The 22,701-nt window shown below is 36.9% G+C and overlaps 1 protein-coding gene across 1 annotated transcript in view; it reads right to left on the bottom strand.

Moving 5' to 3' along the window:
• Nucleotides 1-22,701, bottom strand: part of LOC123540073 (uncharacterized) — a 417,984-nt gene that overhangs the window by 350,571 nt on the left and 44,712 nt on the right. The window contains exon 2 of the mRNA XM_053526100.1: nucleotides 10,376-12,990. Coding sequence (XP_053382075.1) covers nucleotides 10,571-12,877 — 2,307 coding nt within the window. The 5' untranslated portion in view covers nucleotides 12,878-12,990 and the 3' untranslated portion in view covers nucleotides 10,376-10,570. The remainder of the gene's footprint in view (nucleotides 1-10,375; nucleotides 12,991-22,701) is intronic.

Genomic DNA, 22,701 nt, shown 5'->3' with positions numbered 1-22,701 from the left:
GTATTGTTGCATTTGTGATGAAAAGAAAGACAATTTTCCCATTTTTTACTGAAAAATAAGCTTTTTTTAACCAAAAAAAATTCACTAAACACTAATTTTGTTCTATATTTTATCACAGTTGCATAATTATAAGTTTTTTTCAGTGTGGTTGTCTATTCCGCACTTGCTGATGGTATATTTGATGTAATATCTTACGGTTTTTTTGAAAAAAAAAACAGCGTTTAATGACTATATGTGATTCAGCCAAATTTAACGGCTTAAACCGCAGTCTTTGGACAAAATGATGGCTGTACAAAAATAGTGATTTTGAGAAAACTACTGGTTTGTTTGGGCTGAAACTTGTTTTATAAGCTGAATATAGATGAAACTTCACATAGAGAGCAAAAAAGCTGAAAAAAAAAATTTCATATTTCCTTATAGGCATACAGACACTAAATAGCCTGAGCACCTTTGAAAAAATGGTAATCGCATAATGGCGGATTCAAATAGTTCTCAGTTTTTTTTTGCTGTAAGAAGGATTTTTCCTTGAAATCATTGCTATATATTGGTTGAAATCATATTGCATGCCTATACTTGATATACTGGTAGCATTTGCATGTTGAAAAAAGACTCCAAACTGATTTAACATGTGAAATTTATTCATACACCCCTACCCTAAATTGTGATTGTCATTTCAGTGTAAAAATTACGGTGTGTCCGTTTGACCAGAAATATTTTTCTTGCATCAAACATGACCCCTACTTTTCTTTGGATATTTTTACAGTATAAATGTTATTCTACAAGAAAATGTAAGTTAAAGAAATTTAAAATGGGTCTAGGTGTGTATTGCAGCATTGTGAAAACTTGTCATTTTATATAGAATATATAGTGGTGGCTATTTAGTGTGTTATAACCTTTTGGTAAACAAAGCAAGCTTCCGGTTATTCTACGAACTGACGGATTGACCCGAAAAGTTTTAAATATGCTTCTACTTAACTACGCGCATTTGTCAATGTCTCTGCGGATTGTGTATTTTTACACAAAATATTTAAATGCAGTTTTTGTTTTTAAAAACAAAATGGCGTCGTGTTGATTTAATGAACCTAATCACCAATATTCGATATTAATGTGCCTAAGTGTCCATGGTAATTTAGCGGTTGTATCATATGTAACACGGTAGCTTAAATAAATCCGAATTTCGTCATGAAATATTGGATTTATATGAACATTTATGCACGTAATAAACAGAAAATTCGTTGATCTTCACAAACTAGCATAAAATAAAAAGAAAATTTGTTTGTTTGCAGTGAGATATCGAAATATATCATCACCGATAAGGGAGACAATTCTGATATTTTCACTCAGGCTCCGCCTTCGTGAAAATATTCAATTATCTCCCTTATCGGTGATGATATATTTCGATATCTCACTGCAAACAAACAAATATCCTCTATATATTGAAAAGAACTATGTAATTTATAATGTTCAGCATTGAAGTGTAGTGAACGTAGCTATGTTATATATAATGCTCAGTATCACATTGTGGTAAACGGAGCTATGTAATATATAATGTTCAGTATCACATTGCGGAACTATGTAAACTCTTATGTTGAGTATCACATTGTAGTGAACGGAGCTATGTGGTGAACGGAGGGGTTTTTTGGGCTTGGAAACACCTTAAAGATCAAAACGCGAAGTGCGAGACAAAAATAACAGTGCGAATGAAGGGCGGGATTAAGGACGCTGACTGCAAATTCAGCGGGAACGAGACAAAAAACAAAAAATTAAATGAACATATTATTAAATAAAAGGAAAGATCACATTTGTTAGATCGGTGATGTCAAAATTACGTTCCGTGTATCGCGGTCAGTTAAGTAGCGACTTGTAGTTAAAAAGGAAGGAAAATGTCCTTGCGTGAAACCCACATAACTGGTAGTGCGTCAATATTAGAAAGAATGATGCATAATAATTTATCTAAGTTGTTGGCTCATGAATACAGTTGAAATGGACCTAAGATATAACGCGCAACGATGCAAACAATAAGCAACGTCGATAAAACGTTGCGTTTTACGTGCAAAAATCGGGAGGACAGTTTGTCTTCAACACAATATTGTGAAAAACTGAAAACGTAAAGTTCCCTTTTTTATTTGTAATTTCATTTGCAAAAAGATCGCTTGTGCTGAAAATCAGACTTTTAATGGGCTTGTAGTTTTTTAAAGATGTCAATTTTGCGTTTATCTGCCGATTGTTTTGTCAAAAGGAAGGAAATGGGTTGCTCAATAAAATTATAAATGTCCGTTGTAATGTGGTGCGATACCACTTAAAAACACACTAGTCCATATGTAAATTAGATAAAGTATCATATTGTGAAGTTTCGCTTATTTTAAATCTTGATTAGATATTTTAGAAGACCTATTACGGCGGATTTTGGGCATTTTGGCGCCCTACGTTGCGACGTTCGTGACGTCATCACTGATTATTTATTGTTGCCAAGACGACTGAAAAACAAAAAAGGAACCATAGCGCTAGTATAGTTGGACCAAGTTTCATCAAAATCGGAAGGAATGTCATATTTGATGAATAAGGTATCGACCCACCTTAATGCCTTAAAATTTTATTGAATTTATTGTAGTAATATGTACATTAATCAGTGACCTTGACCTTTGACCTATTGACCTTGAAAAGTTAAACAAGAGGTTTCATCTTCTGACCACAGGCAATTATCCTTTGAAATTTGACGCCTACATGTTATAGTGTTTAAGACTCAACTGAGACTGAGAATGTCTTGTAAACACCGGTTCAGTTATTAATGTGAAACCATTTTCAGTGTCAAGGTCACTGCAATTATGATCTTTGGATTATTAACCCGTTATAAAATAGAGGTCATTCCCTGACCACAGGCAATCATCCTTAAAAGTCTCAAGAAAATTGCGACCTTGACCTTTGACCTATTGACCTTGAAATGTTAAACAAGAGGTATCATCTTCTGACCACAGGCAATTATCCTTTGAAATTTGACGCCTACAGGTTATTGTGTTTAACCCTTTCGCTGCCACACTATAAATTCAAAATTGCCAACGACGTTCACGACGTCATCTAAATAAACCGTCACTTTTCGAACGTTGACGTTTGTAATATTAGCGCGACGTTTCGTTAATTGAGTAGTAATTGGGAATTTGTAAATATGCAAAAGAAGGCGTGTGATTTAGATATTATGGTTTAATGAACTTTTTATCATTTTTATAAAATACAAGTGCTTGATTCTCATTCAAAACATAATTATGGTCAGTTAGTGATAGCTCGATTGTGATGAAAGGTTCAAGCTTATTTAAACCACTTACGACTCCGCTTCCTTGAAAAACCAGTACTAACGCTCACCTTTATACAATCAAAATTGAAAATAGCCAATATAAAATTTACATTATTATTGAAACATGCAAGGTTTTACTTGATAGCAGTGATGTATATGTCGCCAGATAAACAAACATACGTAACAACAAACAGAGAAGGGAATTTTCGCATTCCACATTTCGAGCAATTTTTTTTTACAACGTTTATTTATTCATCAGGTTTAGTAAAAGTCTTGATTTAATAATATAGAAAACGGATGAATACGGATGAATGGAAGCCATACTCAGCATAATCAGTGGTGTTTTCTTCATCGCTGTCAACATACAGTTTGTGTATGTACATGTTTTTTTTTTCTGTCATGCCTTCAACACTGTTCATATCTCATTCAATTGGTTGATACATAATGAAAAAATCTATGCCAGAACTGCCGATACAGGAACGGACGGCAGTGTCATTGACGCAACCGCAACTTTGCCATAAAATTACAGTGTGAACTGCGGGTGAAAAGGAATTCGGTGCCTTAACATATATGTGAAAACGTTAACAAATACGCTTGCAAAAGTAGTATGTTATCATGATTAGTTTTGGATTATAATGTGAAATTTAAAACATATATTTAATGGACTCTTACTAAAGTAAAAATTGTGGCTTTACGTATGAAGGTTGCATACATTCATTTTATTTAAAAGTATTATTCAAATACATGCAGAAATGGAAGCAGTTTATCTATTCATGTATAAAAAATTATGCTACAAAACACAAAACAGAGACAAAATACACAGGTAGGGCGAAAAAGTTCTCATATTTTGGCCCTACCTAAACGAAAGATATATATTTTTTCTATTGCAACTTTGTAGTTAACTAGAATTACCTAAAACGGGAAAGAGAAATGATAAATACCACAATGCCCTGCATTGCATACTAGTACTCTAAGCACTGTAAACTTCGCGTCAATTAAACTTAATTCGGTACTGTTAGGATAAAAAGACGCTGAATTTGATTTTGCAGTTGTGAAAATATGCCCGTGTTTACTGGTTCATATTAAGTTTTTATGGAAGTTGACTCCCTAATTATTTTTTTTCTGAATAAAATCGGGACTATGAAAGTGAATAGATTAATGATGTTGTTGATTCGCGCGCTCAAGTAAATGTCCAACGGTCACAGTGTGTTCCTGTGGTACGTAATAGTGAACCTCGGAGTATCTGTAGTGGCAAACTGTGCACTAGAACCCTGTTCAGCGTCGTCATTAGACCCTACGCCTCGGGCAAACGGTGACTATTTCTGTTTCTCTTTCTTTCAAGCATTTCCTCAGCCCGATTCACAAATTGCTGTCTGGTTCACAGATTTTCACAAGAAAGCGAATTGACCACTCCTCCAATGAGTTTTAGCCTATTTAATAGATGGTCGTTATTATGTTATATTAAATGTAAGCGTTAATAGTATATCTATGAACAAGATTAATTAAAAGCTTAACTTTGACGTTCACATCAACCAATGTATTTATTATATTTGGTCACGATCTTACTACTTAGTCTGGTTCCCGTCCCTAGTTTTTTTCTTATTCACATCTATCAGTTTCTTCATTTAGAGGAAAGTAACTTAGGAATTTTGTTTCTACATTGATATTTTTATTGTCCCTGGCTCCAAGCAGCCATCAGAAAAAATTGTGCTATTTTAGAGTCTTAAAATTTCTAATAAAATGTGCCCTGTATTTAATGAAAAAAATAGCCATGCAGCCATGGTGCCAGACTAGTTATTACTGGGAAAGTATTCTACAACTTAGGCCTATAGACCGTATATGAGAATGCTGGATCCATCCGTAGCGGAGGATGCTGGATCTGTCAGTAACGGAGGATGCTGGATCTATCCGTAACGGATGATGCTGGATCTGTCAGTAGCGGAGGATGCTGGATCTATCCGTAACGGAGGATGCTGGATCTGTCAGTAGCGGAGGATGCTGGATCTATCCGTTACGGAGGATGCTGGATCTGTCCGTAGCAGAGAATTCTGGATCTGTCCGTATCGGAGAATTCTGGATCTATCCGTAACGGAGGATGCTGAATCTGTCCGTAGCAGAGAATTCTGGATCTGTCCGTAGCGGAGGATGCTGGATCTGTCCGTAGCAGAAAATGCTGGATCTGTCAGTAACGGAGGATGCTGGATCTATCCGTAACGGATGATGCTGGATCTGTCAGTAGCGGAGCATGCTGGATCTATCCGTAACGGAGGATGCTGGATCTGTCAGTAGCGGAGGATGCTGGATCTATCCGTAACGGAGGATGCTGGCTCTGTCCGTAGCAGAGAATTCTGGATCTGTCCGTATCGGAGAATTCTGGATCTATCCGTAACGGAGGATGCTGAATCTGTCCGTAGCAGAGAATTCTGGATCTGTCCGTAGCGGAGGATGCTGGATCTGTCCGTAGCGGAGGATGCTGGATCTGTCCGTAGCGGAGGATGCTGGATCTGTCCGTAACGGAAGATGCTGAGACGTATTCATTGAGGTCCACACCACCCATGTATTTATTATAATTTGTAACAATCTTATGTTTCTGGTTATTATCTAAGCTGGCAGTATGGAATCTATTCAACGTTTTTACTCTTTTTTTTTAAATTTATTTTCCTTGAATGTCATGCAAAAAAAAAACGGCGCCATTTCTCTCTTAAATTTTGATCCTTTATTGTAGCTGTACGCTTTTGATTGCATTTGGCATCATGTATTTGACGTAATACTCCGGTCAAAAATATTTTCAAAAACTAAGAGGCTACTTTATAGCGGATGTGAATAACAAACTGTCAAAATATACATAATAAAAACTCTTAAACAAGGTATCTTGTTCAACGGGTTACAAAATGTTGTTATTTCAAAACGTTTTGGATTATGGTGCGGGTAAACTTCTAAGTAGTCTGTCTATCTCGTTTTCGCCGGTACTGTTCATCATGGGCTTAATGATCAGACCCATGTAACACGGAAAATAAATACTTTCGGTTCATTTATTATTAGTTTTCTTTACCAGTGAATAGCGCCTCGGTGCTGGAGCCTCGGTATGTGTACGAATGAACTGTACCACATACTGGTATAGGCTATAAGATATCACATGCGTCCAACGCTTCTTTTATTAGACAATAAACATTTTAAAACTGTCTGCCCTAAATATATGTCATTTTTGAATCATTGTGCAAACCAACAACCAATTTGATCAAAGTTTGATATATATTTTGATACACAACGAGTAATTGTGTGTGTGTTGGAAATGATTTCTTATTTTTATGTGGTGTTTGAAAATTATTGAAATATTTTATTTGCTACATTTCAAAGTTTATTTCCCCATCATTTATACTCTAATCATGATTGAAATGTAACTTTAATAAAGTGGTCGGCGGAACTCAAACAGAAACTGTACGTAAGAACTCATTTATTATCTGCTAAAACCGCCTTCCTTATTCAACGAGTTTTTCGCTGGTTCGAAGTTCGATATTTATAAGTAAAGAAGAGTGAATTCGGGGTAGGATGCAGGCTGAACTTTGGAAACATAAACGTGGAAGTAATGGTTCATTTTGTTTGTTTGATTTGAGTTTAACGCCGTTTTTCAGCAGTGTAATGTAACGGCGGGCAGTTAACCTAACCAGTGTTCCTGGATTCTGTACCAGTACAAACCTGTTCTCCGCAAGTAACTGCCAACTTCCCCACATGAATCAGAGGTGGAGGGACTAATGGTATCAGACACAATGTCGTTTATCAAATAGTCACAGAGAACATACGCCCCGCCCGAGGATCGAACTCGCGACCCCGAGATCTGTAGACCAACGCTCTTACCTATTGAGCTAAGCGGGTGGGCTAGTAATGATTCAGGTGATACCGTATAAACATACACATTGTTATGTCATCAATATAATATCAATTTGTTACTTGTTCGTCTTTGTCACCTTTTTATCATCATGTTATTTGTGAACATCAACGTCAAATAAACGTATGCTTGGCATAACGTTCTGGCATATGTTTTGGGCCACTTTCATCAACAGCATTGATGTTACTTTTTCGTTCCGGCGGAAAACACTTCCATCCATATGTTCATTATTTTGAAAAATGTTACGCTGATGATATTATACATGTCCAGGTGTGTAACGTGTTTCCACGTACATTTCAATTATCATGAATTTTCCTTTTTTCCAAATACTGTTGTCGTATGGAACAAGCTCTGATCTGAAATAGTTTTGCCCGCGCTTCAAGCAGGCAGTACACCAATAAACATGTAGTTTGTTGTAACAAAGTGTAATATTAACCTAATTTTACTGGATGGAAAAAATATGAAATAACTAACATGCAAGTAAAATGCTTTAAGACAGCAAATGAAATGTTCATACATGTGTTATACAATTGTAGGGTAGAAAACATACCATAGTTATACAAACTTCACCGTCAATATTCAATGAAGGCGCAAGTCTCATTCAGAACTTAGGACAAATAAATTGTTTCGTACATTATATATAATACAAATAAAATACGTTAATGCATTTCACTTAAGACAGTATAAACAAGGGCTGAATGTGCAAAAAATTTCGTTTTCACGCAATTTTTATAGGTATACAGTATCAGATAAAACTACACAGACACGTTCAATTATCAACGTAATTGAATATTTACGGCGCGAAAATTAACGTAGTCGACGTCACGGCGGAAATGACGTCAATAAATGTGCAAAATAACAACTATTTACATTTCATCAAATCTCCTTTTTAGCAGTAAAATACTGAAATAAACGTTCTATATCGGTCCCACATCAAGCGGGTTTCGGGCCACAAAAGTGGCCCTCTGGCAAATTTGGTACATTTGTCGGGCCACAAAAGTGGCCCTCTGGCAGTCTTAGGGTTAAGACTCAGCTGAGACTGAGAATGTCTTGTAAACACCGGTTCAGTTATCAATGGGAAACCATTTTCAGTGTCAAGGTCACTGCGACCTTGACCTTTGATCTATTGACCAGGGTCATTTACTGACCACAGGCAATCATTCTATGAAGTCTGAATTCTGTAGGCTGAAGTTTTTTTTTTTCAGTTATCGATGTGAAACCGTTTTCAGTCTCAAGGTCACTTTGACCTTGACCTTGGATCTTTTGACCCTTAACACAACAGGTGCCATTTAATGTATACATGCCATCATCCTATGAAGTCTGACGTCTGTATGTCAGTCTTTTTGCAGTTACAAATGTGAAACCATTTTCAGTTTCATGGTCACTGCGACCTTGACATTTGACCTATTGGACCTTAAAACAAGAGGGATCTTTTACTGTCCACATGCAATCATCCTATCAAGTTTGACGCCTGTAGGCCAAAGAATTTTATAGTAACCAACGTGAAACCGTTTGCAGTCTTAAGGTCACTGCGATTATGATCTTTGCCCTATTAACCCTTTATACAACAGGGGTCATCTTCTGACCACTGGCAATCATCCTATAAAATTTGTCGCATGTAGATTAAAATCTTTCTCAGTTATTGATCAGGATACGTTTTCAGTCCAAGTTGATTGCGACCTATACCTTTGACCTATTGACCCTTAATTCCACAGGGGTCATCTACTGACCAGAGGCACTCATCCTATAAAGTTTGGCGCATTTAGGGTAAAATCTTTTCCAGTTATTCATTAGGATACGTTTTCAGTCTCAAGATGTCTGCGACCTTGACCTTTGACCTACTGACCGGTAAAACCACAGGGGTCATCTTCTGACCACAGGCAATCATTCTATAAAGTTTGTAGCATGTAGGTTAAAATCTTTTTCAGTTATTAATCAGGATATGTTTTCAGTCTTAAGGTCACTGCGACCTTGACCTTTGACCTATTGACCTATAAAACCACAGGGGTCATCATCTGACCACAGGCACTCATTCTATAAAGTTTGTCGCATGTAGGTTAACATCTTTTTCAGTTATTAATCAGGATACGTTTTCCGTCTCAAGATGACCGTGACCTTTGACCTATCAGCCCTTAAAACTACAGGGGATATCTTTTGACCATAGGCAACATCCTACAAAGTTTGGCGCATGAATATTGAATTCTTTTTCAGTTATTAGCCAGGATACGTTCTCAGTTTCAAGATGACTGTGACCTTGACCTTTGACCTACTGATCTTAAAACTACAGGGGTCATCTTCTGACCACAGGCAATCATCCTGTAAAGTTTGGTGCATGTAGGTTAAAATCTTTTTCGGCTATTAATCATGATACTTTTTTCAGTCTATGGGTAACTGCGACCTTGACCTTTGACCTATTGACCAGTAAAACAACAGGGGTCATCTTCTGACCACAAGCAACTATCCTTGGAAGTTTGACGCATTTACGTTAAAATCTTTTTTCAGACTCAACTGAGACTAAGAATGTTTTGTAAACATCGGGTAAGTTATCAATGGGAAACCATGTTTAGTCTTAAGGTCACTGTGACCTTGACCTTTGACCTATTGACCTTTAATACAATAGGGGTTATTTACTGACCACAAGCAATCCTCCTATTAAGTCTGACTTCTGTAGGCCAAAATATTTTTCAGTTATCGATCTAAAACAGTCTTCAGTCTCCAGGTCACTGTGACCTTGACCTTTGACCTTTTGACCCTTGAAATGACGGGGGTCATTAACTGACCATAGACAATCATCCTATGAAGTCTGACGTCTGTTGACCAAAGTGTTTTTAGTTATCCATGGTAAAAAGCGTGTAGTTTTCCTTTGTTCTCAATAGGAAAGGGACGGACAGACAGACGGACGGACGGACAGACAGACGGACGGACGGTCCGACTAGTAGATGCAGGCTCGGTATGGTGCGGGAGTGGAGTGGGTTGGGGGCTTACAAAACTTTAAATATACTCCATTTCTCAAGATGTAAAATAATAACTATGGTCAATTTGATGGCATAGCTCGGTGAAGGAATTCTGTTCTAAAAGAAACATTTTTCACAAAGATGGCCCCTTTTTACATGACGGGGCTCAATTCTATAAAACCGTTACAATATTAAATTAATTTTAGAATATAGATCTAATAAATAAAAGCAAATAAAATGACTTACTTGTGTATAAATCCTTTTATATAGGAACATCCATTTTTACCTCCACTTCCAAGAATTTTTGTCGATATCTATTTTAACACGCGTGTATTTATATACACAAATATATGCCATATGTCATGTGTCCAATATGTGTAACATATTTAAATGGAATGTTTACAAAATATTTACACTATCTGTCTGAGTTTATTTAGTAACTTAACTTGCAACTTTTGTTTCAAACACAAACCCCCACCACCATTCATCCTTCGTAACTCGGAAATTCTGAGATGAGTGTATATATTGTTTAACGTGTTCAAACTCTGTTTCCGGTTCTATCTTACACCTCCATATTGTTACTGTGACTTTGTGTGAAAGTTTCTCCACTACCTTAACGAGATCACGCAATGTTGAAGCAGACATGTTTACATTCCCCAAATAAACACTTTCAATATTCGCCATTTCAGGAGGCAGCGACCTTTCACCTAGATTGATACTCCCCAACTCCACGTGTTTCACTTGACTATTAACTTTCAATTGTGACACTTCAGGTATCTCGCGCAATTCTAACTTCCTTAGATCTGAATGCTGACTAAAATCTAAACTGAAAGTACACGAACGCTTGTGCTCGGTACAGTCTAAGCACCACAATCTAATCTCCGTCATTGTTTTTCTGTTTATAATATAATTCAGAAAGTCATTCAGTACATCGTGGCTCATCTTGAAACCCAAGATATAAATTGCTTGTAACAGAGAATTATTCTGTAATGTTTCCAACATTTCACGGCTCCAAGAACCACGAGATAGAGGAGGCGATATAACAGTGACACATTTCGGCGACTTGTCCAACAGTACAGGAAGCTGTGCGTTTTCTTCTTTACCCCAGTAGTATATTTTATTGATCTGGAACAGTTCGTGCAATTCACAACAATCAATAATTTCACGTAAACTACGACCACGGAATGTGTTGATATTTATTGACGCCATGTTGTTTTTATTTTGTACCGCGAGCTGTGCTAAATATGAAAAGTATTTTTCTTCTTTACAATCATAACTAAAGAAAAAATCTTGGCAGAAAAGTTTGAGTTCCTTATCGCTCGTGTTTTCTTTCATACAAGAAATGTACATGTCTTGTATGTCTTTCAAAGGGTGCTTCTCGAAAGGGTTGTAATCAGTCGTGGATCTGTATTCGCTCGTTATCTTATCTTCGCTGATAACAGAAAGAAATTCCTGTGATACTGAAGAAATGATTTCTGCATTCACCATTCCGCTGATGAAAACAAGCACTGTCGACATGTCAAGAATACTTTGCAAACTTTTGCATTTGTTTAGAACAATGTTTTTGACATCATTTTCATTTTGACAACTAATGTACAATGCACAAAAAAATTCTTGTGTGGTTTTGTGCGAAAACGAAACTTTAGAAATTTGTTTGAGTAGTGTCTTTTCTGTACTTTGTGTTAATATTCCCGAGTTTAGACTTAATTTCAAATCATCTGGTGAGAGATACTTCTCTGCCACTGACTTGTAAAATACAAGAGTGTTCTCCTTTGTTTCACTGAATAAAGTTTCAAATGCCAATTTACCTAAAGCTTTCAGATACGTGCAGTACTGATTACAATGTTCATGTTCACTGAAACATTGTGGGATATCACTCTGGGAGGGTTCGCCCGTTGGTTCCATTTCCGGATGTTTGCTTAAAGTTCTTGACAGCAGGAGTTCAATAATGCTTGCATATAGTCCACACTTTGACTGTCCTAGTGGAATACCTTCACACCATAAACTAATGAGATACATCGAAAGAAGGGGGACGGATTCCATTTCCTCGAGTTTATTTTCTTTGATTTTTTTATTTAATTGTTTGGCCAGGATTTTTGCTTCAGCAACATCGAGATTCTTTATTTTTGAAATCGCTCTTTCCTCTAATGTCTGTGCTGACTCGGAGGTTAGTTTTACTAGTTCCACTTTCTTATCTATTTCACTATTTTTAAGATTTAACACACCTAATTTCCAAGGTCTTGTTGTTGTAAGGATTACACATTTTTCACGAGCATTACGATGAGGGATTATTTTTGGCATTTTTGTACATTTCTTTTCAGGATGGACCCATTCATCTAAAGCATCCAAAATAATTAAAGATCTTTCCCGGTGCAAAATACGCTGTATAGAATCTAATGTCATTTTTGAAGACTGTGACAAATTTTGTATAATTTGATTCATTATCAAATCATCAATACTGCAATCATCAGAAGAATCCCGTAATAACACAAGAAACAAAAACTCAAAATCACGCATGGCAGTTATCGAATCTTCTGAGAAGTACTTTTTGTATTTCATTTCGGGACGATGAGCCTGGCACCATGTGACAGCCAGATATTTTGAAAATGCAGTTTTTCCAAATCCAGCATCAGCGGTTAAATATATTTCACAACTGTTTTCAGACTGGAATACGTCCGACAACGATTTGACAGGCGTTTTAGTCTCTTCCCCAGCTGGCTTTTTGTCCTGCTTTTCAATGATATTCATTTCAGGCAAAATGTAAAAATTTACAAGGGGAGTGTCGTGTCCCTCGACTAGCGGTGACAGTGGTATTGTACTGTATCTTGTTTTGTAGAAGGTAGCCAAATCGTCTTTCAGCTCTGAAATAGAGTAAAAAAAGATGTCAAACATTTCAGTGCAAAAATTCAAGCCAGCATAATATTATCATTATGAATAATGTAATCTGATTAGATTAATACTGAAAGAAAGCGACCTAACAAAATTAGCGATTGACTTCTTATTATGTTCTTAAATGACTATTGACCCCTAATTTATAAATGAATTACTGGCCATTTATCCCACTGGATCTATATGAGAAACAAGTTATAGTCCATTCTTTCATTGTAATGCCATATTTCTTCCGTGAAGAAATTGAAGAAATGCAGGTTGCAGACAATAAAGTTTCTAAGTATTTACCTAAAAGTTAAAAATGTTTTGCCTCGAAAATAAATTGATCAACTGAAATGAAGTAACATCACGCACGGCGTTGCTGAATATCGTAGAACTTGACAAAAGATCAATTTTAATCAAACTTTAATTGATTTGGTTTGAATTTGTTTCGGTCAAGAGTGTCAAAAATCATTTTCCTTGCCAGTATAATTGTAACCAATGACCGCTTCAGAGGTAGCTAAGTGCATACTACTGACAGTAAAAAGGTAGATAGTTGTATACTATTGACCGGAAATCCATTCATTTCCATATTCTAACAAGAGCGCCGCCATGCGGGGCAATATACGCCCGAAGGCTTACATCATAGGATTGGAGCAAAATTTTAAGAACTTGACTGTTGTAGCCCCAAAGGACTGGAACAACGAAAGGAAAACTTCAAAAAAACAAATCTAAGTCCACAAAAAAAAATCAAAGTCTACAAAAAAATCCTTATCAGGTATAGGTATGTAAAAATACACCTTAAAATTGGAGGTACCATCCATGTTGTACCACAGAAAAGTGGTCTCGGTTTTTCCCTACGGCCAATAATAAAAAAGTTACAAAATAAGCTATTTATAGTAACATAAAAGGGAAGTAATTAAAAAAAATTATTGTAAGTACAAACAAGAGATCACAGAGTGATCTTGGCGCCCACCAATGTGCCATTTTTGAGTGTTCCAAATTTCAAGACTTACTGACTAGCTCAAGGTCAAATTTCATTTCCGTACACAACAGTGTGCATGTGGTCCAAATTCGAAAGCTGTAGCTTGAGAAATGTGAAAGTAGGTCACTAGCTCAATTTCAAGGACGAAATGTGAAAGTAGGTCACTAGGTCAAAATCAAGGTCAAATTACACTTCAGAACACAAATTTATGCATGTGGTCCAAATTTAAAGCCTGTACCTTCAAAAATGTGAAAGTAGGTCACTAGGTCAATGTCAAGGTCAAAGTTTGTTTCGGTACACAATCCTATGCATGTGGTCTAAATTTGAAGCCCGTAGCTACAGAAATGTGAAAGTAGGTCACTAGGTCAATCTTAAGGTCAAAGTTCATTTCGGTACACAAAACTATGCAAGTGGTCCAAATTTTAAGGCTGTAGCTCGAGAAATGTGAAAGTAGGTCACTAGGTCAAAATCAAGGTCAAATTTTATTTCGGAACACAGAACTATGCATGTGTTCCAAATTTGAAGCCTGTACCTTCAAAAATGTGAAAGTAGGTCACTAGGTCAATGTAAAGGTCAAAGTTTGTTTCGGTACACAAAACTATGCATGTTGTCCAAATTTGAAGGCTGTAGCTTGAGAAATGTTAAAGTAGGTCAGTAGGTCAAAATCAAGGTCAAATTCCATTTCAGAACACGAAACTATGCATGTGGTCCAAATTTGAAGCCTGTACCTTCAAAAATGTGAAAGTAGGTCACTAGGTCAATGTCAAGGTCAAAGTTTGTTTCAGTGCACAAAACTATGCATGTGGTCCAAATTTGAAGGCAGTAGCTACAGAAATGTGAAAGTAGGTCACTAGGTCAAAATCAAGGTCAACTCATGTCAAGGTTCATCTTGCCACTCAAAACCATACATGTGGTCCAAATTTGAATGTTGTAGGTTATTGACAAGATTTTAAAATCTTTTCCCTATATAAGTCTATATGAACCATGTGACCCCCCAGGGCGGGGCCATATTTGACCCTAGGGGGATAATTTGAACAAACTTGGTAGAGAACCACTAGATGATGCTACATTACAAATGTCAAAGCCCTAGGCTTTGTGGTATGGACAAGAAGATTTTCAAAGTTTTTCCCTATATAAGTCTATGTAAACCATGTGACACCCGGGGCGGGGCCATATTTGACCCTAGGGGGATAATTTGAACAATCTTAGTAGAAGACCACTAGATGATGTCATATACAAAATATCAAAGCCCTAGGCCCTGTGGTTTTGAACAAGAGGTTTTTCAAAGTTTTTCCCTATACAAGTCTATATAAACCATGTGACCCCCGGGGCGGGGCCATATTAGACCCCAAGGAAATAATTTGAATCATCTTGGTAGAGGACCACTAGATGATGCTTCATACCAAATATCAAAGCCCTAGGCTCTGTGGTTTTGGACAAGAAGATTTTCAAAGTTTTTCCCTATATAAATCTATGTAAATTATAGAAAAAAACAAAGGGCCATAACTCACTAAAAAATTGTTGGACCAGTCTGATTTTCAGGGGGACACAACTAGGGTACCAATACATCATTCTGACAAAGTTTGGTTAAAATCCCCCAGGTAGTTTCTGAGGAGATGCGATAACGAGAAATTGTTAACGGACGGAAGGACGGACGGACTGACGGACGGACGGACGGACGGAAGGACGACGGACCACGGACGCAGAGTGATTTGAATAGCCCACCATCTGATGATGGTGGGCTAAAAAGAGATCTGCCAAATAAAAACAAGACCACTGCAATGCAGAGCAATATACACAAAGCAAAGTCACATATGACCTTTGACCCTTAAGTGTGACCTTGACCTTGAAGCGAGTCATCCAGAACATGCGCTCTGCACATCGTTATAATGTGGTGAACATTTCTGCCAAGTTTCTTTGAAATCCTTCCAGCAGTTCAAGAGTTACAGAGCGGACACGAAACAAACTGATATGACTTTTGACCCCTAAGTGTGACCTTGACCTTGAAGCAAGTCATCCGGTACATGCGCTCTGCACGTCGACTTGGTGTGGTGAACATTTGTGTCAAGTTTCTTTGAAATCCTTCAAGGGGTTCAAGAGTTACAGAGCGGACACGAAACAAAGTGATATGACCTTTGACTCCTAAGTGTGACCTTGACCTTGAAGTGAGACATCCAAAACATGCGGTCTGCACATCGTCTCGGTGTGGTGAACATTTGTGTAAAGTTTCCTTGAAATCCTTCAAGGGGTTCAAGAGTTACAGAGCGGACACGAAATTGCTAACGGACAGACGGACGGACGGACGGACGGACAGACGGACACCAGCGTCATAACATAATACGTCCCTTCGGGCGTATAAAAATGATAGAAGAGAAGAAGAAAATGTTTCGAAAAGTCAGCATTATGTTTGTTTTGGATTTACCCCGTTGTTTTCTCAGTATTTCAGTCATGTAACGGCGGGCAGTTACAATGTAACCTAACCAGTGATCCTGGATTCTGTACCAGCGCACAAACCTGTTCTCCACAAGTAACTGCAAAACTCCCCACATGGATTATCAGAGGTGAAGGACGAATGATTTCAGACACAATGTCAAATTGACACGGAGAACATACACCCCACCCGGGGATCGAACTCGATCGCGACCCCGCGATCCGAAGACCAACGCTCTCCCTGCTGAGCTAAGTGGGCGGGCTCTGCAACATTAAGACATCATTCAAAGTGTATGTGGCTTCTGCTTTATACGACCTCAACGTTATTTATATCGATGCTAGTTATCTCTAAGAAACAAGAAACTTTACCTCTAAGAAAATTTAATTTTATAATTTTTCCAAAATTTAACAGTGAGCGCATACAAATGTGAAAATAAGGGGTAAACTATATATGAAACTGCACGGGAAAAGGTGTTCTTAAATGCACCTAAAATAGCCCAGAATGCAGGAAATGAAGCGCTGTTTTTAAGAAATTTCAAAAGGCGGGGTGTGTAGGAGGGGGTTTTATGACCCCGGTCCCCATAGCTGGTCGGTACTGTTCTTTTTCAGCCTGTTAAACAAAAACTTCTACTTCTACTGGTAAACGCCTAATATCCACAAAAATACACATCAAATCGTGTATTAAGACAAATATTTGTCACTGTGAAGGTACAGTTGGACCCTCACCACTGAAAAAAAAACTTGCTGTAAAAGTCAGAAGTATAAAATTAAAACTGAAAATTAACTTTCTGACATCATTTAATAAAACACATATTGAATGTACTTCGGACAATAGTTTTAATTATTGACTAACAAGCCATTTGAGCCATGCCATGAGAAAACCATCATAGTGGATTTGCGACCAGCTTGGATCCAGACCAGCCTGCGCTTCCGCGCAGTCTGGTCAGGATCCATGCTGCTCGCTAACGGTTTCTCTAATTACAATAGGCTTTGAAAGCGAACAGCATCGATCCTGACCAGACAGCGCAGATGCGCAGGCTGGTCTGGATCCATGCTGGTCGCAAACCCACTATGTTGGTTTTCTCATGGCATGGCTCATTTATACTGACGCTGGAAAATTCTTCTCATACATCTGAAGTGAAAGTGTGTAATAAAATTGTTAGAGAGCATTCAACCTGCACACGGATCAAAAGAACAAAAAAGCCACGGATATAAATGATGCAACAAGTATGATGTCATTTGTGTTTGACACATATCCTTGTAAATGCCTGTCGAAATAATAAAAGTAGGCTTAACTTAAAAATAAAATAAAATAACTTCATTTCAAATGAATGGAAAAAGAAAAAAAGATGTGTTGCAAGATACATGTTGCTTCACTTTAACTACGTCATAGCTGTTGGAGTTAAGTACGAAAGAAAATATGACGGACGGACACGCGGACGAACAGTTATTAAAATTATGCCTCCCGTATCTTCGGCACATGTTGGATGCAGAACATTGTACCAGGGGTCGTGGCCTCAAGTCCCACCACGTGCTCTCTTATGACACCAGCACTGCGGATTCGAGAGTGGTTCAAATAAGCTCGAAGCTTTTTATCACAATCGAGCTAAAATAATTCAGAGTAAACCAAAACCATAATCAAGAAAATACAAAAAGTTAAAATAACAGTTGTTTCAGTTGTTATCTATTTATTCTGAAGCAGCCGACATTTTATCGACACGGATTTATCCAAAGCAAGAACCTGTATTTTCCTAATACTGACATAAAACGAAGAATTAGACGAATCTGAAAGGATCTACATACCTTTGATTTCTTTTATGCCGTTTTAATTAATATTTTATTGATATTTTCTCTCATCTAAAACTATACCAACACACTGACTTACGCTGCAGCCAGCGTCTAATGAAATAAACAGTAGTTCTATAAATAGCGCTGTCTGCAAAGTGTCAAAATCTATGGAATTGTGCTAGAGACAGAAAAAAAATGAATTAAATGTCTTTCCTACGTTTTTCAAGTGACTAAGTCATACATCGAATGTTACAAGTCATTTGAACGTGTTTTTTTTTTCTTCTTTTTTTTTTAATCACTTACATGTATGTGACTTGAAACACGCACATACGATTAACACTCACACTTAAAGGTCATAAACCTGACCATGCTAAATTTGCGTAATGAACTCGTCTACCTTCCAAACTGGATAGTACCATAAGTCGTTAAAAGCGGTTGCTTACCCAAAAGATAACTAAATAGAGAACAGTGCAGATCATGATCAGACTGCATGGATCTACACTGGTTACAAAGGAAGAATCAATCGTGCCCTGCATGGTAAGGGTTAACACATGCACTCTGAAAATGTCTTCAGTCAATTAAATGCTTCCGTAAAAAACTGTTCCTGGAAGTGTTTGTAACATTCAGATGGAGGACAACGAGGTCAATCGGTAAGATCACGGGCGTATGCCACACGTTCGAACAACGTTTCGACTAGCTAGATTTACTAAAAGATCTTTAGAAGTCGCTTTCAATCTTTAAGTTTAGATTAGACACAGTAAATACACAACACTGTGCTTCTAGGAATGTATGCTTATGAAACTTTTCTGTGATTTATATATATAGTTATGCAAAGTTTGATCACAATCTGTTAAAATATAGCATTTAGAGGTTACATGTAAGTCTAAATTGCAGTCATAAAGTCTTCACTGTTAGCGGAACGTCTTATAAGTATCATGTGCTGATCCAGGATTTTGTTGGTGAACCTTTAAAGATATTTTTAAAGGTGAGAAGGCGGGGGAGTGTCTTACATGAAATGTTAAACATTTTTACGCCGGTTCCTTCCTGTTCTGTAAGTGATACTCAATGAAGGCTTAGAGCGAAGCGAGCTGGAAATGTCATGTGCATAGGTATATTCATCCTCCTGTAAAATGATTTTGTTCCTAGAGTATTACAAAAGGTGGATATAATGTAATAATGACCTGCGAGAGGAGCGAGCTAAAAGAAAGTACATTTTGTATTTTGTTTACGTTTTCAGTTTCATAGAATTTATATTCGCGAAGATGTATATCCTCATTTATTATCCCTAAAAATCCTTAGTATCTGGTAAAGACATGGATCTATGTCCTTATTCTGAACATATCCCGTTTTCATCAAAATAAATTAGTCATCATTCAAATTAGCTAAATGTGCACATTATTCTTTTACTTTTACGTAACTGTTCTTCTGAAACATTCTACATTAAATTCATGTTAAAACAAAACGCAAACAAGTGCCAATATCTTTTGGATTTTGTACAATCTCGCCAGGCGACAACACTGAAAATGACGTCAGACGATCTTCAACTTTTGCTGGAAGTAAAGGAAAATAAAGTAAACGTACAGGCCAAACGTTCTATAGTCAAGGGTCACGAGCAGGGGTCACTCCGACTAAATGTATGCGCGTTGACTTCATTTTCTTTCTTTTTTAGCGCGGCATATCAGCTGTTCATTAACCAAAAAATATATGAACTCAAAATGAACACAAATCCTACTGGGATACATAACGGAGCAAGGGTATTTGGAGATTTTGTTTTAAAAATCGGTATATGATTCAAAGGGTCCTCGTTGATGTTGGTTAAAACTGTCAGTAAATTTCTTGAATTTTAGAAATTATCGTAATTGAAAGCTACAGACTTTAAATGAATTTTGAGTAACATAATTTTGTTGATTCTACGATGTGTGAATTAACGGAACCCCTAAACATACATTTGATTTCAAACATATTATGAAAGCTGAAAGTGTGCTCAAGAAAGCATTTAGCGTAATACTAACCAGATTATCACAGTATAATCCAGGACGCATGTATCTGTTGGAAGCTTTCACTTTATTATCATTAAGACGGATTACACCAAACCGGAAGTGACTACTCAGTGAAGTAGTCACAAACGTTGTTCCATGTTATGGATGAAATGTAGTATAATGAGTGATATGAGGAGCTGAGAAGTTATATTTTTGCTTTAGTTGTATTGCATAATGAACTGGGAACAAAAATCTAGACCATTTTCATTGTGAATTTCCTAGAATAAGATTTACATTTTGCGAAAAATTTCTACATACACGTAATTGCTAAACGGCTGTTTTCATTGGGACATTCTTAAAGGGTGATGTTTCTCAGAACAGAATATTTTTTATAATAAATTATGTATCATAACATGCCAACATTTTTTCCTATTTTTGAAAAAAAAGCATGTCCTCACAGACAGATTAAATGACCTTTAAATGGTTTTCATATCACTGAAATGCTCTAAAGTGCTGAAAGTGAGGTCTGAATATTTTTTGTCAATATGAGATAAAGGATGAATTGAATTGGTAGAATTGGTAACCATCATAATCAAATCAATAGACTTTGTCAAAGTTCGCCCACTTCGCTTAATACGCAGTACAGTACGATCACTGGGTAGTATGTTTGTTATGTTGAAAAACGGCGCAATCCCAGGTCCGTGAAGTTGGCAGTGGGATAGACATTAGACATTCGGATAGACATTCGAAACGAATGTAGATCTGATAGACATTAGACATTCGGATAGACATTCGAAAAAATCAAATCGAATGCAGATCTGATATACATTAGACATTCGGATAGACATTCGAAAAAATCAAGTCGAATGCAGATCTGATAGACATTAGACATTCGGATATACATTCGAAAAAATCAAGTCGAATGCAGATCTGATAGACATTAGACATTCGGATAGACATTCGAAAAAACGAGGACGAATGCAGATCTGATAGACATTAGACATTCGCATAGACATTCGAAAAAATCAAGTCGAATGCAGATCTGATAGACATTAGACATTCGGATAGACATTCGAAAAAATCAAATCGAATGCAGATCTGATAGACATTAGACATTCGGATAGACATTCGAAAAAATCAAGTCGAATGCAGATCTGATAGACATTAGACATTCGGATAGACATTGAAAAACTGAGGCCGAATGCATATCTGAAAGACATTCGCATAGACATTCGAAAAAGATCAAGTCGAAAGTACATCTGATAGACATTAGACATTCGCAAAGACATTCAAAAATATCAAGTCGAATGCAGATCTGATAGACATTAGACATTCGGATATACATTCGAAAAAAATCAAGTCGAATGCAGATCTGATAGACATTAGACATTCGGATAGACATTCGAAAAAATCAAATCGAATGCAGATCTGTTAGAAATTAGACATTCGGATATACATACGAAAAAATCAAGTCGAATGCAGATCTGATAGACATTAGACATTCGCATAGACATTCGAAAAAATCAAGTCGAATGCAGATGTGATAGACATTAGACATTCGGATACACATTCGAACAAACGAGGACGAATGCAGATCTGATAGACATTAGACATTCGCATAGACATTCGAAAAAATGAGGTCGAATGCAGATCTGATAGACATTAGACATTCGCATAGACATTCGAAAAAATCAAGTCGAATGCAGATCTGATAGACATTAGACATTCGGATAGACATTCGAAAAACTGAGGCCGAATGCATATCAGATAGAAATTAGACATTCGGAAAGACATTCGAAAAAATGAGGTCGAATGCAGATCTGATAGACATTAGACATTCGCGTAGACATTCGAAAACATCAAGTCGAATGCAGATCTGACAGACATTATACATTCGCATAGACATTCGAAAAAAACGAGGACGAATGCAGATCTGATAGACGTTAGACATTCGCATAGACATTCGAAAAAATGAGGTCGAATGCAGATCTGATAGACATTAGACATTCGGATATACAATCGAAAAAACTAAGTCGAATGCAGATCTGATAGACATTACACAGTCGCATAGACATTCGAAAAAATCAAGTCAAATGCAGATCTGATATACATTAGACATTCGGATAGACATTCGAAAAACTGAGGCCGAATGCATATCTGATAGACATTCGCATAGACATTCGAAAAAGATCAAGTCGAAAGTACATCTGATAGACATTAGACATTCGCAAAGACATTCAAAAATATCAAGTCGAATGCAGATCTGATAGACATTAGACATTCGGATAGACATTCGAAAAAATCAAATCGAATGCAGATCTGATAGACATTAGACATTCGGATAGACATTCGAAAAAATCAAGTCGAATGCAGATCTGATAGACATTAGACATTCGGATAGACATTCGAAAAACTGAGGCCGAATGCATATCTGATAGACATTCGCATAGACATTCGAAAAAGATCAAGTCGAACGTACATCTGATAGACATTAGACATTCGCAAAGACATTCAAAAATATC

Source organism: Mercenaria mercenaria, chromosome 16, assembly GCF_021730395.1.
Source record: "Mercenaria mercenaria strain notata chromosome 16, MADL_Memer_1, whole genome shotgun sequence".
In the NCBI taxonomy this organism is placed as follows: Eukaryota; Metazoa; Mollusca; class Bivalvia; order Venerida; family Veneridae; genus Mercenaria; species Mercenaria mercenaria.
The sequence above is the reverse complement of the archived record's forward strand: the minus strand, read 5'-3'. Positions and strand labels throughout refer to the sequence as shown.